At 46.1% G+C, this 27,650-nt stretch overlaps 1 protein-coding gene across 4 annotated transcripts in view; it reads right to left on the bottom strand.

Moving 5' to 3' along the window:
- Nucleotides 1-27,650, bottom strand: part of LOC115135835 (misshapen-like kinase 1) — a 67,022-nt gene that overhangs the window by 16,790 nt on the left and 22,582 nt on the right. For 2 of the 4 annotated variants that reach the window (XM_029670959.2, XM_065023681.1), the window contains exons 8-20: nt 27,290-27,368; nt 24,316-24,491; nt 15,217-15,286; nt 14,808-15,021; nt 9,642-9,749; nt 8,948-9,034; nt 8,365-8,544; nt 7,902-8,072; nt 7,182-7,439; nt 1,960-2,039; nt 1,359-1,462; nt 1,124-1,224; nt 483-634 (exon numbers count right to left, since the gene is read on the bottom strand). In XM_029670959.2, coding sequence (XP_029526819.1) covers nt 483-634; nt 1,124-1,224; nt 1,359-1,462; nt 1,960-2,039; nt 7,182-7,439; nt 7,902-8,072; nt 8,365-8,544; nt 8,948-9,034; nt 9,642-9,749; nt 14,808-15,021; nt 15,217-15,286; nt 24,316-24,491; nt 27,290-27,368 — 1,780 coding nt within the window. The remainder of the gene's footprint in view (nt 1-482; nt 635-1,123; nt 1,225-1,358; nt 1,463-1,959; nt 2,040-7,181; nt 7,440-7,901; nt 8,073-8,364; nt 8,545-8,947; nt 9,035-9,641; nt 9,750-14,807; nt 15,022-15,216; nt 15,287-24,315; nt 24,492-27,289; nt 27,369-27,650) is intronic. The other 2 variants (XM_065023680.1, XM_029670963.2) reach the window with 2 other exon arrangements.

Below are 27,650 nucleotides of genomic sequence, written 5' to 3'. Positions count from 1 at the left end.
GACAGGAAAATGAAAGAAGGGAAGGTGAGAGTGGCGGTATAAAGAGGCTAAGAATGGGCTTTCGATGGCTTCTTGTGTGAATAATGACGTCTCTCCTTTCAATGTCATTATTTACACGAGAAGCCGCCTCCCCTTTCAATATCATTATTTACACGAGAAGCCGTCTCTCCTTTCAATGTCATTATTCACACGAGAAGCCGTCTCTCCTTTCAATGTCATTATTCACACGAGAAGCCGTTTCTCCTTTCAATGTCATTATTTACACGAGAAGCCACCTCCCCTTTCAATATCATTATTTACACGAGAAGCCGTCTCTCCTTTCAATGTCATTATTCACACGAGAAGCCGTCTCTCCTTTCAATGTCATTATTCACACGAGAAGCCGTCTCTCCTTTCAATGTCATTATTTACACGAGAAGCCGTCTCCCCTTTTTTCTCCTTCCTGTTTGTCAGTGTGTGTGTTCTCCCACCCTGGTACTGACCGGTCTGTAGGGCTGTCCTCCTCCTCATTCCCCTCTCCACTCTCACTCTCCTCACTGCTCTCACTGCCTTCTGAGGATGAGGAGTAGTCATTGGCCTTCACCGGAGGTCTGGGCTGCTCCTCAGGACGCTCCTTAGCATACAGCCCATGGTCCTGAACACACACGCACACGACACACAGACGACAGGTTTTGCCAGCATACTAGGACTATGACAGGCATGTGTAACTTAACACAGCAGCCTGACATAATGAAGCCAATACATGTGTATCACAGCACACACACAGATACTAACCTCTCCTATAGCTCTCTTGTAACTCTGTGCATTGGAAGAAGCAGTGGACAAACAGGGAAGTGAGCGGTGTAGGAAGAGAGAAAAAGAAAAGTGCAGAGAATAGGATATGAAAAAAAGAGAAGCTGTTAGTGTAGGAGTCAATATCCAGAAAAAGATCCGCTGTAGGGTTGGGGAGTGAGTGCAGGTGTTACAATAGTGCAGAATAGTCAGTGAAAATTCATTTAAAAAGTGATAAGCTGAAAAGAAGATGCGTGTGAACAGCTGACAAATGGGAAGGGTGTGTAAAGTGTCTGAATATCCTTCATGCAGTGTTCACAGTGAGGGTGTTCTACAGGTGAGGGGTACTTACAGCAGGGCGACTGGGGCGGGACGACGTGCGAGACTCCCCTGGCTTGTGCCCCGCCATGCGCCCGTCATGGCCTAGTATGGGGGAGTCTATTTTGGAGGAGCCTGAAACCAGCATTCTGAATGTCAACATGGAATTGCTAACATCATTGCTGGGACTTGTTTTCATTCCATAAGAGGGATCAACAGAAAGAGAAGGAGATAGATAAGCAGAATCACAGAGAATGTGATAGACTCACTGAGTATCCGGTGCCTCTCCAGAGAGCCAGTCTGGGGTAGATTGGATACGAGGTTCATGCTATCTCCTCTCTCCCAGCGGTCATTGCGGCTGAGGTCTGGGTTGCTGTTACAAGGAAGAGATAAGATTATTAGTTATTAAAACCTCAAGAGGTGAATATCATAACTCTGTCATGATCTACCATCATCCATGGGTCATGATTGGAATCAGAATATTCTTCCGACACGTGTTTAAAATGTGAATGTATTGCCAAATGAGCTCATGAGTGAGACAGGGAGTAAAACTTTCTGTTTGGTGCATGATTTCAGTGTTGTTTAGGTTGTTCAATTCTCTAAAACACTGCTTGCCCGCTAAATAGTTTCATCGAAAACGTCGCCAGATACCTCCACGCTAGCATGTAGTGCATAAAATAGGAATAAACACGTGCCCTTTCTGAAGAGGGAGGGAGAGACTGGGAACAGGCTTTGGCAGAGGGAGGTATGGACTTCTTTAAGACCGATTGGAAAGTGTTTGCCGCCAAAACCTAAATCAAGTAGCGGGAGATTTGGTTCTAGGAGCCGGAATTAGAATGAGAGTAGCTTAGATTTGTCCGTCTGAGTTACCTGGCTCTGACTGGATGCCTGATGCCAGACGATAGGTTGGTGTTGAGAGCTGTGGCAATGGAGGCGGTCCTCTGGGGAATCTGCGAAAGATAGAGATATATCCGACATGACTAAATACACTATATGACCAAAAGTATGTGAACACCTGCTCGTCGAACATCTCATTCCAAAATCATGGGCATTAATATGAACTTGGTAGCCCCTTTGCTGCTATAACAGCCTCCACTCTTCTGGGAAGGCTTTCCACTAGATGTTGGAACATTGCTGCTATAACAGCCTCCACTCTTCTGGGAAGGCTTTCCACTAGATGTTGGAACATTGCTGCTCTAACAGCCTCCACTCTTCTGGGAAGGCTTTCCACTAGATGTTGGAACATTGCTGAACGGACTTGCTTCCCCGCAGTGCCAGACCACGCAGTCTGCATTCCAATTCATTCCAAAGGTGTTCGATGGGGTTGAGGTCTGGGCTCTGTGCAGGCCAGTCAAGTTCTTCTTCCACACCGATCTCAACAAACCATTTCTGTATGGACCTCGCTTTGTGCACGGGGACATTGTCATGCTGAAACAGGAAAGGGCCTTTCCCAAACTGTTGCCACAAAATTGGAGGCACAGAATCGTTTAGAATGTCATTGTATGCTGTAGCATTAAGATTTCCCTTCACTGGAACTAGGGGCCTAGCCCGAGCCATAAAATGGTGCATTCTCCTGGCATCCGCCAAACCCAGATTTGGCTGTTAAACTGCCAGATAGTAAAGCATGATTCATCAATCCAGAGAACGGGTTTCCACTACTCCAGAGTCCAATGGTGGTGAGATTTATACCACTCCAGCAGACGCTTGGCATTGTGATCTTAGGCTTGGAAGCTCCCGACGAACAGTTTTTGTGCTGACGTTGCTTCCAGAGGCAGTTTGGAACTCGGTAGTAAGTGTTGCAACCGAGGACAGACAATTTTTACACACCACACGCTTCAGCATTCGACGGTTCCATTCTGTGAGCTTGTGTGACCTACCACTTCACGGCTGAGCCGTTGTTGCTGCTAGACAGTTCCACTTCACAATAACAACACTTACAGTTGACCGGGGCAGCTTTAACAGGGCAGAAATTTGACACACTGACTTGTTGGAAAGGTGGCATTCCATGATGGTGCGATGTTGAAAGTCATTGAGCTCTTCAGTAAGGCCATTCTACTGCCAATGTTTGTATATGGAGATAGCATGGCTGTGCGCTTGATTCTATACAGGTCAGCAACAGGTGTGCCTAAAATAGCCGAATCCACAAATTTGAAGGGGTGTCCACATACTTTTGTATATACAGAACCAGTCAAAAGTTTGGATACACCTAAACATTCAAGGGTTTTTCTTTATTTTTACTTTTTATTTCAACTTTATTTAACCAGGTAGGCCAGTTGAGAACAAGTTCTCAATTACAACTGCAACCTGGCCAAGAAAAAGCAAAGCAGTGTGACAAAAACAACACAGAGTTGCACATGGGATAAACAAATGTAGTGTCAATCTGTATACAGTGTGTGCAAATTAAGTAAGGAGGTAAGGCAAAGAAATAGGCCACAGAGGCAAAGCAATTACAATTAACACTGGAGTGATAGATGTGCAGATGAGGATGTGCAAGTATAAATACTGGTGTGCAAAAGAGCAGAAAAAAAACTAAAACATATGGGGATGCGGTAGGTAGTTGGTTAGATGGGCTATTTACAGATGGGCTGTGTACAGCTACAATGATCTGTGAGCTGCTCTGACAGCTGACGCTTAAACTTCATTGATTTTTGTCATTCGTTCCAGTCATTGGCCGCAGAGAACTGGAAGGAAAGGCGGCCTAAATGCGGTGTTGGCTATGGGGATGATCAGTGAAATATACCTGCTGGAGCGTGTGCTACAGGTGGTTGTTGCTATGGTGACCAGTGAGCTGAGATAAGGAGGGGCTTTACCTAGCAAAGACTTATGGATGACCCTGAGCCAGTGGGTTTGGCGACAAATATGAAGCGAGGGCCAGCCAATGAGAGCATACAGGTCGCAGTGGTGGGTAGTATATGGGGCTTTGGTGACAAAACGGATGGCACTGTGATAGACTACATCCAATTTGCTGAGTAGAGTGTTGGAGGCTATTTTGTAAATGACATCGCCGAAGTCAATGACATCGCCGATAGTCAGTTTTACGAGGGTATGTTTGGCAGCTAGAGTGAAGGAGGGATTGTTGCGAAATAGGAAGCCGATTCTAGATTTAATTTTGGATTAGAGATGCTTAATGTGACTATGTAAGGAGAGTTTACAGTCTAACCAGACACCAAGATATTTGTTGTTGTCCACATATTATAAGTCAGAACCGTCCAGAGTAGTGATGCTTGTCAGCCGGGCGGGTGCGGGCAGCGAGCGGTTGAAAAGCAAGCATTTGGTTTTACTAGCATTTAAGAGCAGTTGGAGGCCAAGGAAGGAGTGTTGTATGGCATTGAAGCTCGTCTGGAGGTTTGTCAACACAGTGTCCAAAGAAGGGCCAGAATTATACAGACTGGTGTCGTCTGCGTAGAGGTGGAACAGAGAATCACCAGCAGCAAGAGCGAAATCATTGATATATACAGAGAAAAGAGTCGGCCCAAGAATTGAACCCTGTGGCACCCCCATAGACTGCCAGAGGTCCAGACAACAGGCCCTCCAATTTGACACACTGAACTCGGTTTGAGAAGTAGTTAGTGAACCAGGCGATGCAATCATTAGAGAAACCAAGGCTGTTGAGTCTGCCGATAAGCATACAGTGATTGACAGAGTCGAAAGCCCTGGCCAGGTCGGTGAAGACAGCTGCACAGTACTGTTTTTTTAATCTATGTTAGTTATGATATTGTTTAGGACCTTCAGCGTGGCTGAGGTGCACCCGTGACCAGCTCGGAAACCGGATTGCATAGTGGAGAAGGTACGGCGGGATTAGAGATGGACGATGATCTGTTTGTTCACTTGGCTTTCGAAGACTTTAGAAAGGCATTGTAGAATAATAGTGACGACATCAAAACTATGAAATAACACATATGGAATCATGTAGTAAACAAAAAAGTTTTAAACATGAACATGTGTTGGGGTTGACATCCATAAACAAGGATTATACTCAAATTGTTACCACAACATTGTGTGAAACACACAAACAATAACCTAAACGTAGACTAATTTTGCTGGGGGGCAAGAAGGAGATGTGGGATCTTTCTCCCACGTATTTCCATGGCAATTCCATTGTTTTGGTAGATTTCGATTGATCTCTTTACCGCATGTATAGATGCATGTTCAAGTCATCGTCACCAATCAACTGCATTAGTTAAAAACGACTGACTACCACCACTGTATGCTGCCTATGCTACCAGCTTATACGAACGAGAGTTAGCATTTAGTAGTCACTTCTTCTAAACCTGAAAAGAAACTTCTAAATGTTATGCAGTGAAAACTGCCAAATCGGACTTTAGTGACCACATTGTTGGCCTGTTGCAATACATCAATCATGACGGATGACGAATATCCACTTTGTTAAATCTGATTTGCTAATGTGCTCCAATGCGAAGTCCTTCTATCCCCCACAGTCTGCGTTCCATTGGCCTCTAACGCATGTACACTAGTTGTACAAAACATTAAGTACATCTGCAATTTTCAGGTAGATCAGCTTTAATATTTCAGATAGGTTGTACCTCTCATCAATGTAATTGTCTGCATCATTTTCATTCCCCCATATATTTTGTAAATATACAGTACCAGTCAAATTTGACACACCTAATCATTCAAGGGTTTTTCTTTATTTGTACTCTTTTCTACATTGTAGAATAATAGTGAAGACATCAACACTATGAAATAACACATATTGAATCATGTAGTACCCCAAAAAAGTGTTCAATCAAAATATATTTTAGATTCTTCAAAGTAGCCACCCTTTGCATTGATGACAGTTTTGCACTCTTGGCATACTCTCAACCAGCTTCCTAAGGAATGCTTTTCCAACAGTCTTGAAGGAGTTCCCACATATGCTGAGCACTTGTTGGCTGCTTTTCCTTCACTCTGCGGTCCAACTCATCCCAAACCATCTTAATTGGGTTGAGGTTGGGGGATTGTGGAGGCCAGGTCATCTGATGAAGCACTCCATCACTCTCCTTCTTGGTCAAACAGCCCTTGCACAGCCTGGAGGTGTGTTGGGTTATTACCCTGTTGAAAAACAAATGATTGTGGGACTAAGCGCAATCCAGATGGGGTGGCGGATTGCTGCAGAATGTTGTGGTAACCATGCTGGTTAAGTGTGCCTTGAAATCCAAATAAGTCACATAGTATCACCAACAAAGCACCTCCAAACCATCACACCTACTCCATTCTTCACGGTGGGAACCACACATGTGGAGATCATCCGTTCACCTACTCTGCGTCCTCGTCTTATTGGTGTCCTTTAATGGTGGTTTCTTTGTAGCAATTCAACCATTAAGGCCTGATTCACGCAGTCTCCTCTGAACAGTTGATGTTGAGATGTGTCTGTTACTTGAACTCTGTGAAGCATTTATTTGGGCTGCATTCTGAGGTGCAGTTAAAACTAATGAAAGTATCCTCTGCAGCAGAGGTAACTCTGGGTCTTCCTTTCCTGTGGCGGTCCTCATGAGATCGCTTCATCATAGCGCTTGATGGCTTTTGTGACTGCACTTGAATAAACATGGAAAGTTCTTGAAATGTTCCAGATTGACTGATCTTCATGTCTTGTAGGAATGACGGACTGTCGATTCTCTTTGCTTATTTGAGCTGTTCTTGCCATAATATGGACATGGTCTTTTACCAAATAGGGCCATCTTCTGTATACCACCCCTAACTTGTCACAACACTGATTGGCTGAAACGCATTAAGAAGGAAATAAATTCCACAAATGAACTTTTAACAAAGCACACTTGTTTATTGAAATACATTCCAGGCGAATACATCATGAAGCTGGTTGAGAGAATGCCAAGAGTGTGAAAAGCTGTCAAGGCAAAGGGTGGCTACTTTAAAGATTCTCAAATACAAAATATATTTTGATTTGTTAAACACTTTTTTGGTTACTACATGATTCTATATGTGTTATTTCATAGTTTTGATGTCTTCACTATTATTCTACAATGTAGAAAATAGTAAAAAATAACAAATAAACCTTGAATGAGTAGGTGTGTCCAAACCTTTGATTGGTACAATATATCTAAAAGACTAAAACCCAGCAGGTGGCCTCTCACCTTGGGCGGCTGTTCGATCTCTGGCAGGCGGATCCAGGGGCCGCGGTCCTCCCTTTTGCGAGGCTGTGGGGCGGGGCTCTCGGAGGTGGGATCAGAGTTCTGTCGGACCAGCTCCCTGGAGTGGACAGGGCGGGGGGTGGGGGAGGGATCCTGGGTGGGGAAGGCGGACATGGTCTTAGTGGGCTGGTCACACAGGGACTGGGAGCGGGGGACAGGGGCAGCGTAGGGCTTCAGCGGGACCAAGTGGGCCATCTGGAACTGCAGCGGTGCAGCAGTGAGGAAGGAGGAACGGAGGAAGTAAGTATGGAGGTGGAGGAGAGGGCAGGGTCAGGTAGTGAGAGCAAGCAAAATAGAGTGATAGGAGGGAGGATTGTGCAGGGCATTTAGGGATTTTGGCCATTTTATGAAATTCGGGAAATAAGACCATATGAAAGCAATAAGAAGGGAAAAGGTGGGTCCAGGAGGAGGAGAGGGGAGAAAAGGAAGGAAAAGAAGATTGAAAATAAATAAAGGTAAAATAAACATTATTAGACAAGGGTTAATGCAGTCCAAGGAAAAAGACACGGGGGAAGGAAAGAACATCTCATTTTTCTCTCAACTTTGTCTCCATTGTGATAAACCAGTATTTCAACAACATGTCCACACTATATTGTAACAATGGAAACATATTAATAAAGTACACACAAATATATTCCCAGATGAACAAACACCAACACACACCTTGCCCTGTCCCCCCTGAGGCTCAACAGGCCGCTGCATAGGCGGGGTCTGAGAAGCCTGGCCCCCTCCGGATTGGCTGATGGAGTCAGAGCGGGATTGGATGGCAGTGTCAGAGACAGTGTTGCAGATTTTGGGGGAGCCCTGCCTGTTGAGCTTACTGCGCTCCTCCACCTGAGACAGAGGAAAATGGAAGGAAATAAAGGGAGAAGTGACAGGGAGAGGGAGGGAGAAAGCCCATCACAGAGATGTCGAATCAGACTAACTTTCAGGAAAAAAGATGACACTTAAGGTGATACTGCATAACTGCTTGATGCTAGCTTGTTACAGGGTAATTGCTAAATATATCCCTCTGGTATTACTCTAGGTTATAAAACCCTATTTAATGAAAGGTGTGGTCGATAGGGTTATTTAAGTTGAAGTTATAGCATGTTCCACTGTTCACATCCGTGTGGCATTATTGTACCTCTCGGGCCCATGCAGGCTTATTGTTGGGCTCCACGTTCTTGCTGTAGTGGTAGAGGGGCTGGGGCTTCTTGTCCTGTTGCTGCTGCTGCAGAGACACCAGGTAGGCATGCTCCTGCTGCAGCTGCCTCTGCAGACGCTCAGACTGCCTCTGCTCCTCCAGCTGCTTACGCTTGTACTCCTGCACACACACCATGATACGGTCAAAGCAGACTTTTCTAGGCCTGAGCATGGCCAGTACACACTACACACCCCTTTGACATGCCCCCCAAAACAGACACAATCCTACATACAAAGATGGGGACATCATGCAGGGTACACATAGACAAGGGCCTTATTCTCAGAGTTCTCTCAATGATCCTCTAGTTCTCTCAAGAAATGTTTTCGTAAAATGAAGAAGCAAAATTCAGTACGTTAGTGCAAACCATCAAACTGGAGTGCTTGGCGCCTCTAGTGGTGAGAGGTGTGAAGTGCCAGTAGGAGGAGGAGGGTAAGGTAAGCAGTATGCCCTGCAGGCAGAGGTAGGGGTAGACTAGGGCTGAGGAGAGGAGGTGACTGCAGGATAAAGGAAGGAAGAGAGTTACCATGAGCAGTGCCTGCTCCTGAAGCAGCTGCTGCTGAAGGATTTCTAACTGCCGCTGTTCCTCCTCTAACTTATGTCTTATGAACTCCTGAAGAGAGAGGTGGAGGAGGGGTGAAGAGGGAAAGGAAAGACAATGAAGAAGAAGAGGATAGATATAAATAGACCACGATGTAGGGGGGAAATTATGACTGACATACACTAGTTAGTACACAGCCTTAGTGATTTGTCATGGCTTTAAAATTCTACAGGTTAACTAAAAGCTACTGCAAAAAGGTATTAGCTTTTGTAGTTTGACTGTTAGCCTCTACAATACAAATCCATATAAATTGCATCGCTTCTTCATTTAGGACTCGATGCAGGTTAGTTATCGCTTAGAAACGGGCAATGGTAGGAGAGTTAAACGGTTTATGGAGAAAAGGAGACTATGAGAATTGATTATAAAACGTAGGTTGACTGTGATATAATGCCAGTCACAGTGTTACTAAGGTAGAGCAGAAACGAAGCAAAAGGGAGACGCAGAAACTGAGCTCACCCACAGAAAACTCATCTCTGTATAAATACTCTAATTTAGATCCCTGCTGCCATGGCAACCAGCTCACGGACATTCCACAGCCAGAGTGGCCTGCAGAGTAGGCTACGCCCACACCTCTCCACAATTGGCTGATTGTGCTCCTGCGCTTCTCATGGTTGGTTACCTGCTCCCTCTCGGCCAGCCTCCTATCCTCCTCCCTCCTGATATCGTCAAGTCTCCGATGGGGGCCCTTTTCTTGCTGTCTCACCATCTCTCGCTCCTTTCTCTGTTGCTGAGAGGGATGACAGGAGAGAGGGAGAGAAATGAGTGTGGAAGCCACTTTTTATATTATGTTGTGGTTATAATGGATAAACCCCCTCCACTGTGAGAGGAAATAAAAGGTGTGAAAGCGCAAGCGAGAGAGAAAGAGCGGGAGGAGGAGGGGGAGATGTTGGTTGTGAGTCACACATGTACCGCCAGCCACTGCAGCCCTGCTCATCTTCTGAGACTGACCTGCTCCCTTATTCAAACACTTGGCCAGTTGTTCTTTTAAACCTTTACCGGTCTATTCTTATAAAACATTTTCATTTTATTTTTTTAACTGAAATTCCTACTACTAAGAACTCAAATAGGAACTATCAATGGGGTTTTTTCAACTTGATGTTTATTTAGGAAATAACAGATCTCTACCAGGCGGTTGAGAATTCAAAATACAGCCATACCAGCAATGCCATAGATGCGGTAAATGCCAGCGAAACACTGACTCTGGTTCATATAAGCTAGTTAGCATACAGAATTCAGTGGTAGTAGTTAGTCGTTTTCAACTGTATTGCTGTTGATTGATGACATGAACATGTGTTGGGATTGACATCCATATGCAAACATTATACTCAAATTTTTACCACAACATTGTGTGAAACACAAACAATAGCCTAAAGGTATGCTAATTTTGCTGATACTGCTGTTCAGTATCTTTCTCCCACGTGTTTCCATGGCAATTCCATTGTTGTGGTCGAGTTCGAATGACCGTTCTTTTTCTCTTTTTTTTTTACCTTTATTTAACTAGGCCAGTCAGTTAACTGCTTTGTTCAGGGGCAGAACGACAGATGTTTACCATGTAAGCTCAGGGATTCGATCTTGCAACCTTTAGGTTACTAGTCCAACGCTGCTTTACCACATGTATAGATGCATGTTCATGTCATCGTCACCAATCAACTGCATTAGTTAAAAACGACTGACTACCACCACTGTATGCTGCCTATGCTACCAGCTTATACGAACGAGAGTTAGCATTTAGTAGTCACTTCTTCTAAACCTGAAAAGAAACTTCTAAATGTTATGCAGTGAAAACTGCCAAATCGGACTTTAGTGACCACATTGGGTTCTTTATTTTTACTATTTTCTACATTGTACAATAATAGTGAAGACATCAAAACTATGAAATAACACATATGGAATCATGTAGTAACCAAAAAAAAGTGTTAAATCAAAACATGAGATTCTTCAAAGTAGCCGACCTTTGCCTTGATGACACACTCTTGGCATTCTCTCAACCAGTTTCATGAGGTGTCACCTGGAATGCTTTTCCAACAGTCTTGAAGAAGTTCCCACATATGCCGAGAACTTGTTGGCTGCTTTTCCTTCACTCTGCGGTCCAACTCATCCCAAACCATCTCAATTGGGTTGAGGCCGGGTGATTGTGGAGGCCAGGTCATCTGATGCAGCACTCCATCACTCTCCTTCTTGTTCAAATAGTCCTTACACAGCCTGGAGGTGTGTTTTGGGTCATTGTCCTGTTGAACAACAAATTACCGTCCCACTAAGCACAAACCAGATGGGATGGCATATTGCTGCAGAATGCTGTGGTAGCCATGCTGGTTAAGTGTGCCTTGAATTCTAAATAAATCACAAACAGTGTCACCAGCAAAGCATCCCTACACCTCCTCCTCCATGCTTCACGGAGGGAACCACAGATGCAGAGATCATCCGTTCACATACTCTGCGTCTTACATAGACACAGCAGTTGGAACCAAAAATCTCTAATTTGGACTCATCAGACCAAAAGGACAGATTTCCACCAGTCTAATATCAATTGCTCGTGTTTCTTGGCCCAAGCAAGTCTCTTCTTCTTATTGGTGTCCTTTAGTAGTGGTTTCTTTGAAGCAATTCGACATTGAAGGCCTGATTCACACAGTCTCCTCTGAACAGTTGATGTTGAGATGTGTCTGTTACTTGAACTCTGTGAAGCATTTATTTGGGTGGCAATTTCTGAGGCTGGTAACTCTAATGAATTTATCCTCTGCAGCAGAGGTAACTCTGGGTCTTCCTTTCCTGTGGCGGTCCCCATGAGAGCCAGTTTCATCATAGCGCTTGATTGCTTTTGCTACTGCTCTTGAAGAAACTTTCAAAGTTCTTGAAATTCCGGATTGACTGACCTTCATGTCTTAATGTAATGATGGACTGTCGTTTCTCTTTGCTTATTTGAGCTGTTCTTGACATAATATGGACTTGGTATTTTACCAAATATGCTATCTTCTGTATACCTTGTCACAACACAACACAACTGATTGGTTCAATTGCATTAAGAAATTCCACAAATCAACTTTCAACAAGGCACACCTGTGAATTGAAATGCATTCAATCAAATGTATTTATGAAGCCCTTCTTACATCAGCTGATGTCACAAAGTGCTGTACAGAAACCCATGTAATGGGTTCTCTCTCTCTCTAATTCTCTCTCTCGCTCTTTCTCTCTCTCGGAGGACCTGAGCCCTAGGACCATGCCTCAGGACTACCTGGCATGATGACTCCTTGCTGTCCCCAGTCCACCTGGCCGTGCTGCTGCTCCAGTTTCAACTGTTCTGCCTGCGACTATGGAACCTTGACCTGTTCACCAGAGCACATTTTTACAAAATTCTTACTTTTTAGGCTTTTTACATTTTAATTTATTTTCATATGACTACTCTTCAAGGTCTCTACTAACAGGAATGGTGCAATATTAATCCCTCATCAACTGAATTCCTGCCTCTTATCCCATATATTTTGTGACAGAGTTCTTACAGCCCCGAGTGAGCAAAGTTACAGTGCCACAACACTGAACTGCAGCAACCCAAAAATATACAAAGTATGTTTTTTTGATGCAGTGGGGCTAATTAAGTTAACGTGAAGTTTCTTTTCATATCCACTTCGAAATCCATTGTCAAAACATGCTCTGCCAGCCAGTTGAGAATAGGGCTAAAGGGTTAAAGATGCAGTCCGGGATCTTCAGCACTTACAAATTCGTAACATACTTGTACAAATTCCTATTCGTAACATATCATACGAATTGCATGACGTAGTACACAATTGTCTACACTTTTTAGGGATCCGTTTTGGTTTGTGAGCACTACTTTCAAAACTACTGGCTGAAATTATACAACAGCTCTGGAGCACCACTTTAATTGGCATCGCCCTGAATAGATTTAAGCCGCCTTCTGAAAAGACAATACATCCTCCCTATTAAAACATCTCCCTTAAGAGAGGCTTCCTCGTTGTTGTATTAAAACAAGATATAACTTGCTAATGACATGTTTTACATTTAAGATGCTGGTCTTCTCTTTTGTTGTTGCCAATTAATGGACTATCTCCAGAGAACATTCAGCGTTAAAAAAATGTTTTCTCTCCCTAAAGAAAAGTTGATACCTGACCTTGTGATAATCTATTCCCATCTACTGCATGTGGTGAATCTAACATTTGAGATTTAAATCCAGTTGAATTATTTTAGTTGGCACAGAAATTATGTACAATTATTTATTATAATATTAATTATTTAAAAAATGGCAATATAGATAGCTTTTTTAATTGAACTTTTATTTAACTAGGCAATTCAGTTAAGAACAAATTCTTATTTACAATGACGGCCTACCGGGGGACTGTGGGTTAACTGCCTTGTTCAGGGGCAGAACGACAGATTTTTACCTTGTCAGCTCAGGGATTCGATCCAGCAACCTTTCGGTTACTGGCCCAACGCTCTAACCACAAGGCTACATGGCATTACCAACTTGCTAAATTAGCAAGCTTCATATCCTGCTGTATTATGGCATCTTCAAAAACACTGTACAGTGTGTTTTGGCAATATACATAACAGCCTAGTACAAGCTCAGTAAACCTGGCTACTGTGAAAACCTTAGAGACTTGGGGTGACATAAATAGCTGTATAAAAGCTTGTGATGATTCATTCTCTGTAAGTTAGAATAAAGTCAGCTGAACCATGTTGGTCACTGGTTTTACCTCAAAGGGTAAAATTGTGGTTTACTTGAACCTGCTAAAGAACACTAGCCGTTGATAAGGCTGTGTGTGACCATGTGTCAGTGGAGTGCTCTCATTTGGGCAAAAGCCAGTCCTCCGTCCTCTCTCCTCCGTGACTCAGAAACCGATAAGTGGTTGAGGTGTGTGTAAATTTGTTAGTAGACAAACAGAAGACAGTCCTACCCTCCTCGATAGCCTCCTTTTATTGATAAAATGTCTTGCACAACTAACTAAATTAGTTTTTAGCACTTCACACATTTATTTTGGGATCCACCCCTGTAAAAGTCATTTCATACGAGTGCATTTGTCCACTTTCCCTCTTCTCACCAACTCTCCTCGATTAACTTTTACCTTTTTCAAAAGGAGGTGAGAGAGGCCGGAGGAGGTGAGAGAGGATGCAGGAGAGAGGGCGCAGGAGGTGAGAGAGGATGCAGGAGAGAGGGCGCAGGAGGTGAGAGAGGACGGAGGAGAGAGGGTGCAGGAGGTGAGAGAGGACGCAGGAGAGAGGGCGCAGGAGGTGAGAGAGGATGCAGGAGAGAGGACGCAGGAGGTGAGAGAGGACGGAGCAGAGAGGGCGCAGGAGATGAGAGGACGGAGGAGAGAGGGCGCAGGAGGTGAGAGAGGATGCAGGAGGTGAGAGAGGACGGATCAGAGAGGGCGCAGGAGGTGAGAGAGGACAGAGGAGAGAGGGCGCAGGAGGTGAGAGAGGACGGAGCAGAGAGGGCGCAGGAGATGAGAGGACGGAGGAGAGAGGGCGCAGGAGGTGAGAGAGGACGGAGGAGAGAGGGCGCAGGAGGTGAGAGAGGACGCAGGAGAGAGGGCGCAGGAGGTGAGAGAGGACGGATCAGAGAGGGCGCAGGAGATGAGAGGACGGAGGAGAGAGGGCGCAGGAGGTGAGAGAGGACGGAGGAGAGAGGGCGCAGGAGGTGAGAGAGGACGGAGGAAAGAGGGCGCAGGAGGTGAGAGAGGACGGAGGAGAGAGGGCGCAGGAGGTGAGAGAGGACGGAGGAGAGAGGGCGCAGGAGGTGAGCAAATGTAATTGATATAAGGCCTGTGTGTATTACCTCTTCCAGGCGGCGGCGCTGTTCTTTCTGCTCCTCGATGCGTTTCTGTCGGTCGTGCAGCAGCTGTCTCTTGTGTTCCTCTGGGTCTCGGCGCTGGGCGGCCAGCTGGGCCTGCTGTCTCTTCAGAGCCTCTGATCGCTCCTTGTTCTCCTGCTGCAGACGCAGGAAGTCCCGCCTCAACGTCGACTCACCAGGCACATTCAGGATGGAGGTACTAGAGGACGGAGAGAGAGAGGTGGAAGGGTTAGAGAGGACGATGCAGAGAGACAGAGACATATAGCAGGATGAGGTGATGGAAAGATCATAGTAGAGAAGCAGGAGATTGTGTCATTCATCTCAGGGCAATGTGGTCTTATATTACTGCAGTATTGCTTGGGGTAGTAACGTTGTTGGGGTGGTGTTGTGTTACCTGGACTCTCCGTCTTCCCCACGGTTCTCATCCTCCTCATCACTGCCACTGTACTCATACTCTGTCTCCTCTGAAACAAAGACAGTGAGAGTGAGAACAGAAGTGAGAACGCATAGCATCTACAGTGCATTCGGAAAGTATTCAGACCCCTTGATTTTTCCCACATTGTTACGTTACATTCTTACATTCGTTACATCCTTATTCAATAATGGATTAAATTTAAAAAATTTGCCTCAATCTACTCACAATACCCCATAATTACAAAGCAAAAACATGTTTTTAGAAATGTTTGCAATTTTTATTTTATAATACCCGAAATATATCACATTTACGTAAGTATTCAGACCCTTTACTAAGTACGTTGTTGAAGCACCTTTGGCAACGATTATAGCATTGCGTCTTCTTGGATATGACGCTACAAGCTTGGCACACCTGTATTTGGGGAGTTTCTCCCATTCTTCTCTGCAAATCCTCTCAAGCTCTGTCAGGTTGGATGGGAAGTGTCGCTGCACAGCTATTTTCAGGTCTCTCTAGTGCTATTCGATTGGGTTCAAGTCCAGGCTCTGGTTGGGCCACTCAAGGACATTCAGAGACGGGTCCCGAAGCCACTCCTGCATTGTCTTGGCTGTGTGCTTAGGGTCGTTGTCCTGTTGGAAGGTGAACCTTTGCCACAGTCTGAGATCCTGAGTGCTCTGGAGCAGGTTTTCATCAAGGATATCTCTGTACTTTGCTCCAATCATCTTTCCCTCAATCCTGACTGGTCTCCCAGTCCCTGCCGCTGAAAAACATCCCCACAGCATGATGCTGCCATCACCATGCTTCACCGTAGGGATGGTGCCAGGTTTCCTCCAGATGTGACAATTTGCTTTCAGGCCAAATAGCTATCATCAGACCAGAGTATCTTGTTTCACATGGTCTGAGAGTCCTTTAGGTGCATTTTGGCAAACTCCAAGCAGGCTGTCATGTGCCTTTTAATGAAGAGTGGCTTCCATCTGGCCTAGGAAGAGTCTTGGTGGTTCCAAACTTCTTCCATTTAAAAATGATGGGAAGCCACTGTGTTCTTGAATGACTTTCAATGCTGCAGAAATGTTGCAGAAATGTTTTGATACTGTGCATCGACACAATCCTATCTCTGAGCTCTACGGACAATTCCTTTGACCTCATGACTTGTTTTTTGCTCTGACATGCACTGTCAACTATGGGACCTTATATAGACAGGTGTGTGCCTTTCCAAATCATGTCCAATCAATTGAATTTACCACAAGTGGACTCCAATCAAGTTGTATAAACATCTCAAGGATGATCAATGGAAACAGGATGCACCTGAGCTCAATTGCGAGTCTCATAACAAAGGGTCTGAATAGTTAGGTAAATAATGTATTATATAGTTTTTTCCTTGTCATTATGGGGTATTGCTTGTAGATTGATGAGTGGAATTTTTTTTGATCCATTTTACAATAAGGCTGTAACGTAACAAAATGTGGAAAAAATGAAGGGCTCTAAATATTTTGCAGAATGCACTATAGTACTGCAAACAATGACCATAATACATCCCACACTCACCCTCCAAACCATAATACATCTCACTCTCACCCTCCATACCATAATACATCCCACCCTCACCCTCCATACCATAATACATCCCACCCTCACCCTCCATACCATAATGCATCCCACCCTCACCCTCCATACCATAATACATCCCACCCTCACCCTCCATACCATAATGCATCCCACCCCCACCCTCCATACCATAATACATCCCACCCTCACCCTCCATACCATAATACATACCACCCTCACCCTCCATACCATAATGCATCCCACCCTCACCCTCCATACCATAATGCATCCCACCCTCACCCTCCATACCATAATACATCCCACCCTCACCCTCCATACCATAATACATCCCACCCTCACCCTCCATACCATAATACATCCCACCCTCACCCTCCATACCATAATGCATCCCACCCTCACCCTCCATACCATAATACATCCCACCCTCACCCTCCATACCATAATACATCCCACCCTCACCCTCCAAACCATAATACATCCCACCCTCACCCTCCAAACCATAATGCACCCCACCCTCACCCTCCAAACCATAATGCACCCCACCCTCACACCATAATACACCCCACCCTTACCCCCATACCATAATACACCTCACCCTCCATACCATAATACCTCTCACCCTCCATACCATAATACACCTCACCCTCCATACCATAATACACCTCACCCTCCATACCATAATACACCCCACCCTCACACCATAATACACCCCACCCTTACCCCCATACCATAATACACCTCACCCTCCATACCATAATACACCTCACCCTCCATACCATAATACACCCCACCCTCCATACCATAATACATCCCACCCTCACCCTCCATACCATAATACATCCCACCCTCACCCTCCATACCATAATACTTCCCACCCTCACCCTCCATACCATAATACATCCCACCCTCACCCTCCATACCATAATACATCCCACCCTCACCCTCCAAACCATAATACATCCCACCCTCACCCTCTATACCATAATACATCCCACCCTCACCCTCCAAACCATAATGCACCCCACCCTCACACCATAATACACCCCACCCTACCCCCATACCATAATACACCCCACCCTCCATACCATAATACACCCCACCCTCCATACCATAATACACCTCACCCTCAATACCATAATATACCCACCCTCACCCTCCACACCATAATACACCCACCCACCCTCACCCTCCATACCATAATGCACCCCACCCTCACACCATAATACACCCCACCCTTACCCCCATACCATAATACACCTCACCCTCCATACCATAATACATCCCACCCTCACCCTCCAAACCATAATACATCCCACCCTCACCCTCCAAACCATAATACATCCCACCCTCACCCTCCAAACCATAATGCACCCCACCCTCACACCATAATACACCCCACCCTTACCCCCATACCATAATACACCTCACCCTCCATACCATAATACACCTCACCCTCCATACCATAATACACCCCACCCTCCATACCATAATACATCCCACCCTCACCCTCCATACCATAATACATCCCACCCTCACCCTCCATACCATAATACTTCCCACCCTCACCCTCCATACCATAATACATCCCACCCTCACCCTCCATACCATAATACATCCCACCCTCACCCTCCATACCATAATACATCCCACCCTCACCCTCCAAACCATACCATAATACATCCCACCCTCCATACCATAATACATCCCACCCTCCATACCATAATACATCCCACCCTCACCCTCCATACCATAATACATCCCACCCTCACCCTCCAAACCATAATGCACCCCACCCTCACACCATAATACACCCCACCCTCACCCTCCAAACCATAATGCACCCCACCCTCACACCATAATACACCCCACCCTTACCCCCATACCATAATACACCTCACCCTCCATACCATAATACACCTCACCCTCCATACCATAATACACCCCACCCTCCATACCATAATACATCCCACCCTCACCCTCCATACCATAATACATCCCACCCTCACCCTCCATACCATAATACATCCCACCCTCACCCTCCATACCATAATACTTCCCACCCTCACCCTCCATACCATAATACATCCCACCCTCACCCTCCATACCATAATACATCCCACCCTCACCCTCCATACCATAATACATCCCACCCTCACACTCCAAACCATAATACATCCCACCCTCACCCTCTATACCATAATGCACCCCACCCTCACACCATAATACACCCCACCCTTACCCCCATACCATAATACACCCCACCCTCCATACCATAATACACCCCACCCTCCATACCATAATACACCCCACCCTCCATACCATAATACACCCCACCCTTACCCCCATACCATAATACACCTCACCCTCCATACCATAATACACCCCACCCTCCATACCATAATACACGTCACCCTCCATACCATAATACACCTCACCCTCCATACCATAATACACCCCACCCTCCATACCATAATACACCCCACCCTCCATACCATAATACACCTCACCCTCAATACCATAATATACCCACCCTCACCCTCCATACCATAATACATCCCACCCTCACCCTCCATACCATAATACATCCCACCCTCACCCTCTATACCATAATACATCCCACCCTCACCCTCCAAACCATAATGCACCCCACCCTCACACCATAATACACCCCACCCTTACCCCCATACCATAATACACCTCACCCTCCATACCATAATACACCCCACCCTCCATACCATAATACATCCCACCCTCACCCTCCAAACCATAATACATCCCACCCTCACCCTCCAAACCATAATACATCCCATACATCCCACCCTCATCCTCCAAACCATAATACATCCCACCCTCACCCTCACACCATAATGCACCCCCACCCTCACACCATAATACACCCCACCCTTACCCCCATACCATAATACACCTCACCCTCCATACCATAATACCTCTCACCCTCCGTACCATAATACACCTCACCCTCCATACCATAATACATCCCACCCTCCATACCATAATATATCCCACCCTCACCCTCCATACCATAATACATCCCACCCTCACCCTCCAAACCATAATGCACCCCACCCTCACACCATAACACCCCACCCTTACCCCCATACCATAATACACCTCACCCTCCATACCATAATACACCTCACCCTCCATACCATAATACACCCTCACCCTCCATACCATAATACATCCCACCTCACCCTCCATACCATAATACATCCCACCCTCACCCTCCATACCATAATACATCCCACCCTCACCCTCCATACCATAATACATCCCACCCTCACCCTCCAAACCATAATACATCCCACCCTCACCCTCCATACCATAATGCATCCCACCCTCACCCTCCATACCATAATACATCCCACCCTCACCCTCCATACCATAATGCATCCCACCCCACCCTCCATACCATAATACATCCCACCCTCACCCTCCATACCATAATACATACCACCCTCACCCTCCATACCATAATGCATCCCACCCTCACCCTCCATACCATAATGCATCCCACCCTCACCCTCCATACCATAATACATCCCACCCTCACCCTCCATACCATAATACATCCCACCCTCACCCTCCATACCATAATACATCCCACCCTCACCCTCCATACCATAATGCATCCCACCCTCACCCTCCATACCATAATACATCCCACCCTCACCCTCCATACCATAATACATCCCACCCTCACCCTCCAAACCATAATACATCCCACCCTCACCCTCCAAACCATAATGCACCCCACCCTCACCCTCCAAACCATAATGCACCCCACCCTCACACCATAATACACCCCACCCTTACCCCCATACCATAATACACCTCACCCTCCATACCATAATACCTCTCACCCTCCATACCATAATACACCTCACCCTCCATACCATAATACACCTCACCCTCCATACCATAATACACCCCACCCTCACACCATAATACACCCCACCCTTACCCCCATACCATAATACACCTCACCCTCCATACCATAATACACCTCACCCTCCATACCATAATACACCCCACCCTCCATACCATAATACATCCCACCCTCACCCTCCATACCATAATACATCCCACCCTCACCCTCCATACCATAATACATCCCACCCTCACCCTCCCACCCTCACCCTCCATACCATAATACATCCCACCCTCACCCTCCATACCATAATACATCCCACCCTCACCCTCCAAACCATAATACATCCCACCCTCTCACCCTCTATACCATAATACATCCCACCCTCACCCTCCAAACCATACCCTCCAAACCATGCACCCCACCCTCACACCATAATACACCCCACCCTTACCCCCCCATACCATAATACACCCCACCCTCCATACCATAATACACCCCACCCTCCATACCATAATACACCCACCCTCACCCTCCAATACCATAATATACCCCACCCACACCATAATACACCCCACCCTTACACCATAATACACCCACCACCCCACCCTCCCATAATACATCCCATATAATACCACCCTCACCCTCCATGCATCCCACCCACCCTCCATACACATCCCACCCTCACATACCATAATACATCCCACCCTCACCCTCCAAACCATAATACATCCACCCTCACCCTCCATACCATAATACATCCCACCCTCCACCATAATATATCCCACCCTCCATACCATAATACATCCCACCCTCACCCTCCAAACCATAATACATCCCACCCTCACCCTCCAAACCATAATGCACCCCACCCTCACACCATAATACACCCCACCCTCACCCTCCCCATAATGCACCCCACCCTCATAATACACCCCCTCACCTCACACCCCCATACCATAATACACCTCACCCTCCATCCATAATACACCTACCCTCCATACCATAATACACCCCACCCTCCATACCATAATACATCCCACCCTCACCCTCCATACCATAATACATCCCACCCTCACCCTCCATACCATAATACTTCCCACCCTCACCCTCCATACCATAATACATCCCACCCTCACCCTCCATACCATAATACATCCCACCCTCACCCTCCATACCATAATACATCCCACCCTCACCCTCCAAACCATAATACATCCCACCCTCACCCTCCATACCATAATACATCCCACCCTCCATACCATAATATATCCCACCCTCCATACCATAATACATCCCACCCTCACCCTCCATACCATAATACATCCCACCCTCACCCTCCAAACCATAATGCACCCCACCCTCACACCATAATACACCCCACCCTCACCCTCCAAACCATAATGCACCCCACCCTCACACCATAATACACCCCACCCTTACCCCCATACCATAATACATCTCACCCTCCATACCATAATACACCTCACCCTCCATACCATAATACACCCCACCCTCCATACCATAATACATCCCACCCTCACCCTCCATACCATAATACATCCCACCCTCACCCTCCATACCATAATACATCCCACCCTCACCCTCCATACCATAATACATCCCACCCTCACCCTCCAAACCATAATACATCCCTCACCCTCCATACCATAATACATCCCACCCTCACCCTCCATACCATAATGCATCCCACCCTCACACTCCAAACCATAATACATCCCCCCTCACCCTTACCCCCCCACCCTCACCCATAATACACCCCACCCTCCATACCATAATACACCCCACCCTCCATACCATAATACACCCCACCCTCCATCCATACCATAATACACCCCACCCTTACCCCCATACCATAATACACCTCACCCTCCATACCATAATACACCCCACCCTCCATACCATAATACACATCACCCTCCATACCATAATACACCTCACCCTCCATACCATAATACACCCCACCCTCCATACCATAATACACCCCACCCTCCATACCATAATACACCCCACCCTCCATACCATAATACACCTCACCCTCAATACCATAATATACCCACCCTCACCCTCCATACCATAATACATCCCACCCTCACCCTCCATACCATAATACATCCCACCCTCACCCTCTATACCATAATACATCCCACCCTCACCCTCCAAACCATAATGCACCCCACCCTCACACCATAATACACCCCACCCTTACCCCCATACCATAATACACCTCACCCTCCATACCATAATACACCCCACCCTCCATACCATAATACATCCCACCCTCACCCTCCAAACCATAATACATCCCACCCTCACCCTCCAAACCATAATACATCCCACCCTCATCCTCCAAACCATAATACATCCCACCCTCACACCATAATGCACCCCACCCTCACACCATAATACACCCCACCCTTACCCCCATACCATAATACACCTCACCCTCCATACCATAATACCTCTCACCCTCCATACCATAATACACCTCACCCTCCATACCATAATACATCCCACCCTCCATACCATAATATATCCCACCCTCACCCTCCATACCATAATACATCCCACCCTCACCCTCCAAACCATAATGCACCCCACCCTCACACCATAACACCCCACCCTTACCCCCATACCATAATACACCTCACCCTCCATACCATAATACACCTCACCCTCCATACCATAATACACCCCACCCTCCATACCATAATACATCCCACCCTCCATACCATAATACATCCCACCCTCACCCTCCATACCATAATACATCCCACCCTCACCCTCCATACCATAATACATCCCACCCTCACCCTCCATACCATAATACTTCCCACCCTCACCCTCCATACCATAATACATCTCACCCTCACCCTCCATACCATAATACATCCCACCCTCACCCTCCATACCATAATACATCCCACCCTCACCCTCCATACCATAATACATCCCACCCTCACCCTCCATACCATAATACATCCCACCCTCACCCTCCAAACCATAATACATCCCACCCTCACCCTCTATACCATAATGCACCCCACCCTCACACCATAATACACCCCACCCTTACCCCCATACCATAATACACCCCACCCTCCATACCATAATACACCCCACCCTTACCCCCATACCATAATACACCCCACCCTTACCCCCATACCATAATACACCTCACCCTCCATACCATAATACACCCCACCCTCCATACCATAATACACCTCACCCTCCATACCATAATACACCCCACCCTCCATACCATAATACACCCCACCCTCCATACCATAATACACCCCCCTCCATACTCCCCCACCCTCCATACCATAATACACCCCACCCTCCATACCATAATACACCTCACCCTCAATACCATAATATACCCACCCTCACCCTCCACACCATAATACACCCACCCACCCTCACCCTCCATACCATAATACACCTCACCATCCATACCATAATACACCTCACCCCCACCCTCCAATCAAAAATACACCCCACCCTCAGTCTCCAACAACCATTATATGGAAAACACAAAATAGCTCAACCCAAATTACAGAGGCCTCAGTCAGTTTCAGGCCGGCCCTTCCCTCTCTCACCCTTCTCTCCCCTCTTCTTGCGTGTGCGGTCAATGTGGTCTTTGAGCTGGATGCGGACTTGGCGCTCTGTGGGCTGGTCCCGGATGAACGAGTGCTTCAGGAGCTGCTCTGTGGACGGCCGGCTGGTGTACGTCTTCACCAGGCAGCCCTCAATAAAATCTATAAACTTCTTAGACCTGAAGGGGGGGGGGTAATGAGTGTCAGAGTCAGGTGAGGCAGAGGAGGATAATGAGTAACATCTGTTTGGTGGACAGAGATGGGACAGCTGGTGTGAGTGGGACTTTTAGGAGGCCTGGTATCTCCTGTAGGTCACATGTAATTGGGAATGAAAACTATCCCAAGAAGAGTGTTCAGAAAAAGAGAAGAAGAACAGGAAAGGTCTGTGTGCGTGGGAGAGTGAAATAGAGACAGAAAGACAGTCCGTGTCCATTCATTTAAAGTGGCAATGTACAACAGTGCTCCTTTAGGTAGATCTTTCACTGGTATTTTCATGGGAACGCAAGGCTTTTATCATTGGGCTTTGTACAGAAACGTTTGGTGATCAACTAGGAATGCCTTGGATATCGACCGGTTGGTGACTACTGGACTAATAGAGCTCCACAGTTTGTAGTCCTAAAAAAACGTAAATGAGTTTCCTCTGGTTCGTTCAGCCATTGCTATGGGGGAATTAAATGGGGAAAGAATCGTTTTTTGGGGGGATAAACACCAAAAATAAGGCCTGTGGTAAACACAGGCTTAGAAGAGTTCTATGAGATCCTTTTGTGAATTTTGAAGCATGTATGTAATCAAAATAAGCACATAAAGGCTTCAGAATTCATGAAGGTCATGTTAACTGACTGATGAGGCAAGGAACAGAGAGCGCAAGCTGTTTTTGCTACTTTCTCAAACCATCAATAGTCTATAGTAGCATCATGCAGCCCATATATGTTTTGATTTTTAAGGTATTCTAAAAGGTCTGTATCATTCACAACTAAAGTTGACAATTCACTCTAAATCTAGGACTTGTTTCAAAGTATCACTTTTATGCTCAACATAGCCACTTCATATGCGCACTTGCTCTGTAAATGGTAAAAAATATCCTTTCTACTTTATTCAGCTAAGTTCAATTATATTCTTCTTACTCAAAAATAAAATAATATAATGCCACGGGACATAAGAATAGCTTGTCAGCTAAATGAACAAGCCTAAAGCAGGAGCATTGCCAAATAACATACGCCTACAGTAGGCCAACTCATATTCTGTTCTTCTTAAATACATTTTCCTCATATCATAATGTTTCTTTAGACGTGAATAAAATAAATCATGGATTTATTGTGTTGGAGTATATTCAATTGATATATTATACCATTATACTACGTTTTAATGTAGATGTTCCAAAGGCGCGTATCAGCGGCTTGTATGTGTTGAGGCCTGGAAATACTAAACGTGTTTATGTTAATTAACGGTAAATTACCGTGAGACTGGCAGTCTTTTGCATGACAATAACCAACTGAGAAAATGTCATGACCACCACAGCCCTAATGTTGATTTAGTCTGAGTGATAACATTTCTCACATCACTGTACGTCCAGTGGAAAGTACAGTGTATGAAAGGAATCCATGGCCAGCTGGTGTTGGATGTAAATAGTTCCGTAAAGCGCAGCAGGGCTAGGGTAAGGAAGGAATCCATGGCCAGCTGGTGTTGGATGTAAATAGTTCCGTAAAGCGCAGCAGGGCTAGGGTAAGGAAGGAATCCATGGCCAGCTGGTGTTGGATGTAAATAGTTCCGTAAAGCGCAGCAGGGCTAGGGTAAGGAAGGAATCCATGGCCAGCTGGTGTTGGATGTAAATAGTTCCGTAGAAGCGCAGCAGGGCTAAAGCGCAGCAGGGCTAGGGCTAGGGTAGGAAGGAATCCATGGCCAGCTGGTGTTGGATGTAAATAGTTCCGTAAAGCGCAGCAGGGCTAGGGTAAGGAAGGAATCCATGGCCAGCTGGTGTTGGATGTAAATAGTTCCGAAAAGCACAGCAGGGCTAGGGTAAGGAAGGAATCCATGGCCAGCTGGTGTTGGATGTAAATAGTTCCGTAAAGCGCAGCAGGGCTAGGGTAAGGAAGGAATCCATGGCCAGCTGGTGTTGGATGTAAATAGTTCCGTAAAGCGCAGCAGGGCTAGAGTAAGGAAGGAATCCATGGCCAGCTGGTGTTGGATGTAAATAGTTCCGTAAAGCGCAGCAGGGCTAGGGTAAGGAAGGAATCCATGGCCAGCTGGTGTTGGCTGTAAATAGTTCCGTAAAGCGCAGCAGGGCTAGGGTAAGGAAGGAATCCATGGCCAGCTGGTGTTGGATGTAAATAGTTCCGTAAAGCGCAGCAGGGCTAGGGTAAGGAAGGAATCCATAAGGAAGGAATCCATGGCCAGCTGGTGTTGGATGTAAATAGTTCCGTAAAGCGCAGCAGGTCTATAGGGTAAGGAAGGAATCCATGGCCAGCTGGTGTTGGATGTAAATAGTTCCGTAAAGCGCAGCAGGGCTAGGGTAAGGAAGGAATCCATGGCCAGCTGGTGTTGGATGTAAATAGTTCCGTAAAGCGCAGCAGGGCTAGGGTAAGGAAGGAATCCATGGCCAGCTGGTGTTGGATGTAAATAGTTCCGTAAAGCGCAGCAGGGCTAGGGTAAGGAAGGAATCCATGGCCAGCTGGTGTTGGATGTAAATAGTTCCGTAAAGCGCAGCAGGGCTAGGGTAAGGAAGGAATCCATGGCCAGCTGGTGTTGGATGTAAATAGTTCCGTAAAGCGCAGCAGGGCTAGGGTAAGGAAGGAATCCATGGCCAGCTGGTGTTGGATGTAAATAGTTCCGTAAAGCGCAGCAGGGCTAGGGTAAGGAAGGAATCACTGCAGAGGAAGGGATGGAGGGCAGTGAGGGGTGTCAAGACACAATAGCTATGTCCTAAAATAAAACTGACGTTTCAGAAAAAACAACAGCAGAATGTAAACAGCACACTCACCACTTCTTGGACTTGAGTTTGGGAGGGGGGTTCCTCGGGATGAGGAACAGAGCTCTCATTGGGTGCATATCACACAGAGCTGGAGGTGGAGAGAGAGGGGGGAGAGCGAGAGGTATGGGGAAAAGGTATTATGGATTGGTATTATACCCACCAAGCATTTAAATCAAAACAGAATTTAAATACCAGTAGTATATTACTATCCAGTATAAATACCAGTAGTGTATTACTATACCGTATACACTTGTAATGGAGCACATAATTCTATGCAGAGAATTGTGACACTAATAGCCTAGCTACTCCCAGTCAACATCTGTGGTCTTCCTAATCCCAATCCTAATCCTTTCTTTGTTCCCTCACACCT

Source organism: Oncorhynchus nerka, linkage group LG10, assembly GCF_034236695.1.
Source record: "Oncorhynchus nerka isolate Pitt River linkage group LG10, Oner_Uvic_2.0, whole genome shotgun sequence".
NCBI classification, from domain to species: Eukaryota; Metazoa; Chordata; class Actinopteri; order Salmoniformes; family Salmonidae; genus Oncorhynchus; species Oncorhynchus nerka.
The sequence above is the reverse complement of the archived record's forward strand: the minus strand, read 5'-3'. Positions and strand labels throughout refer to the sequence as shown.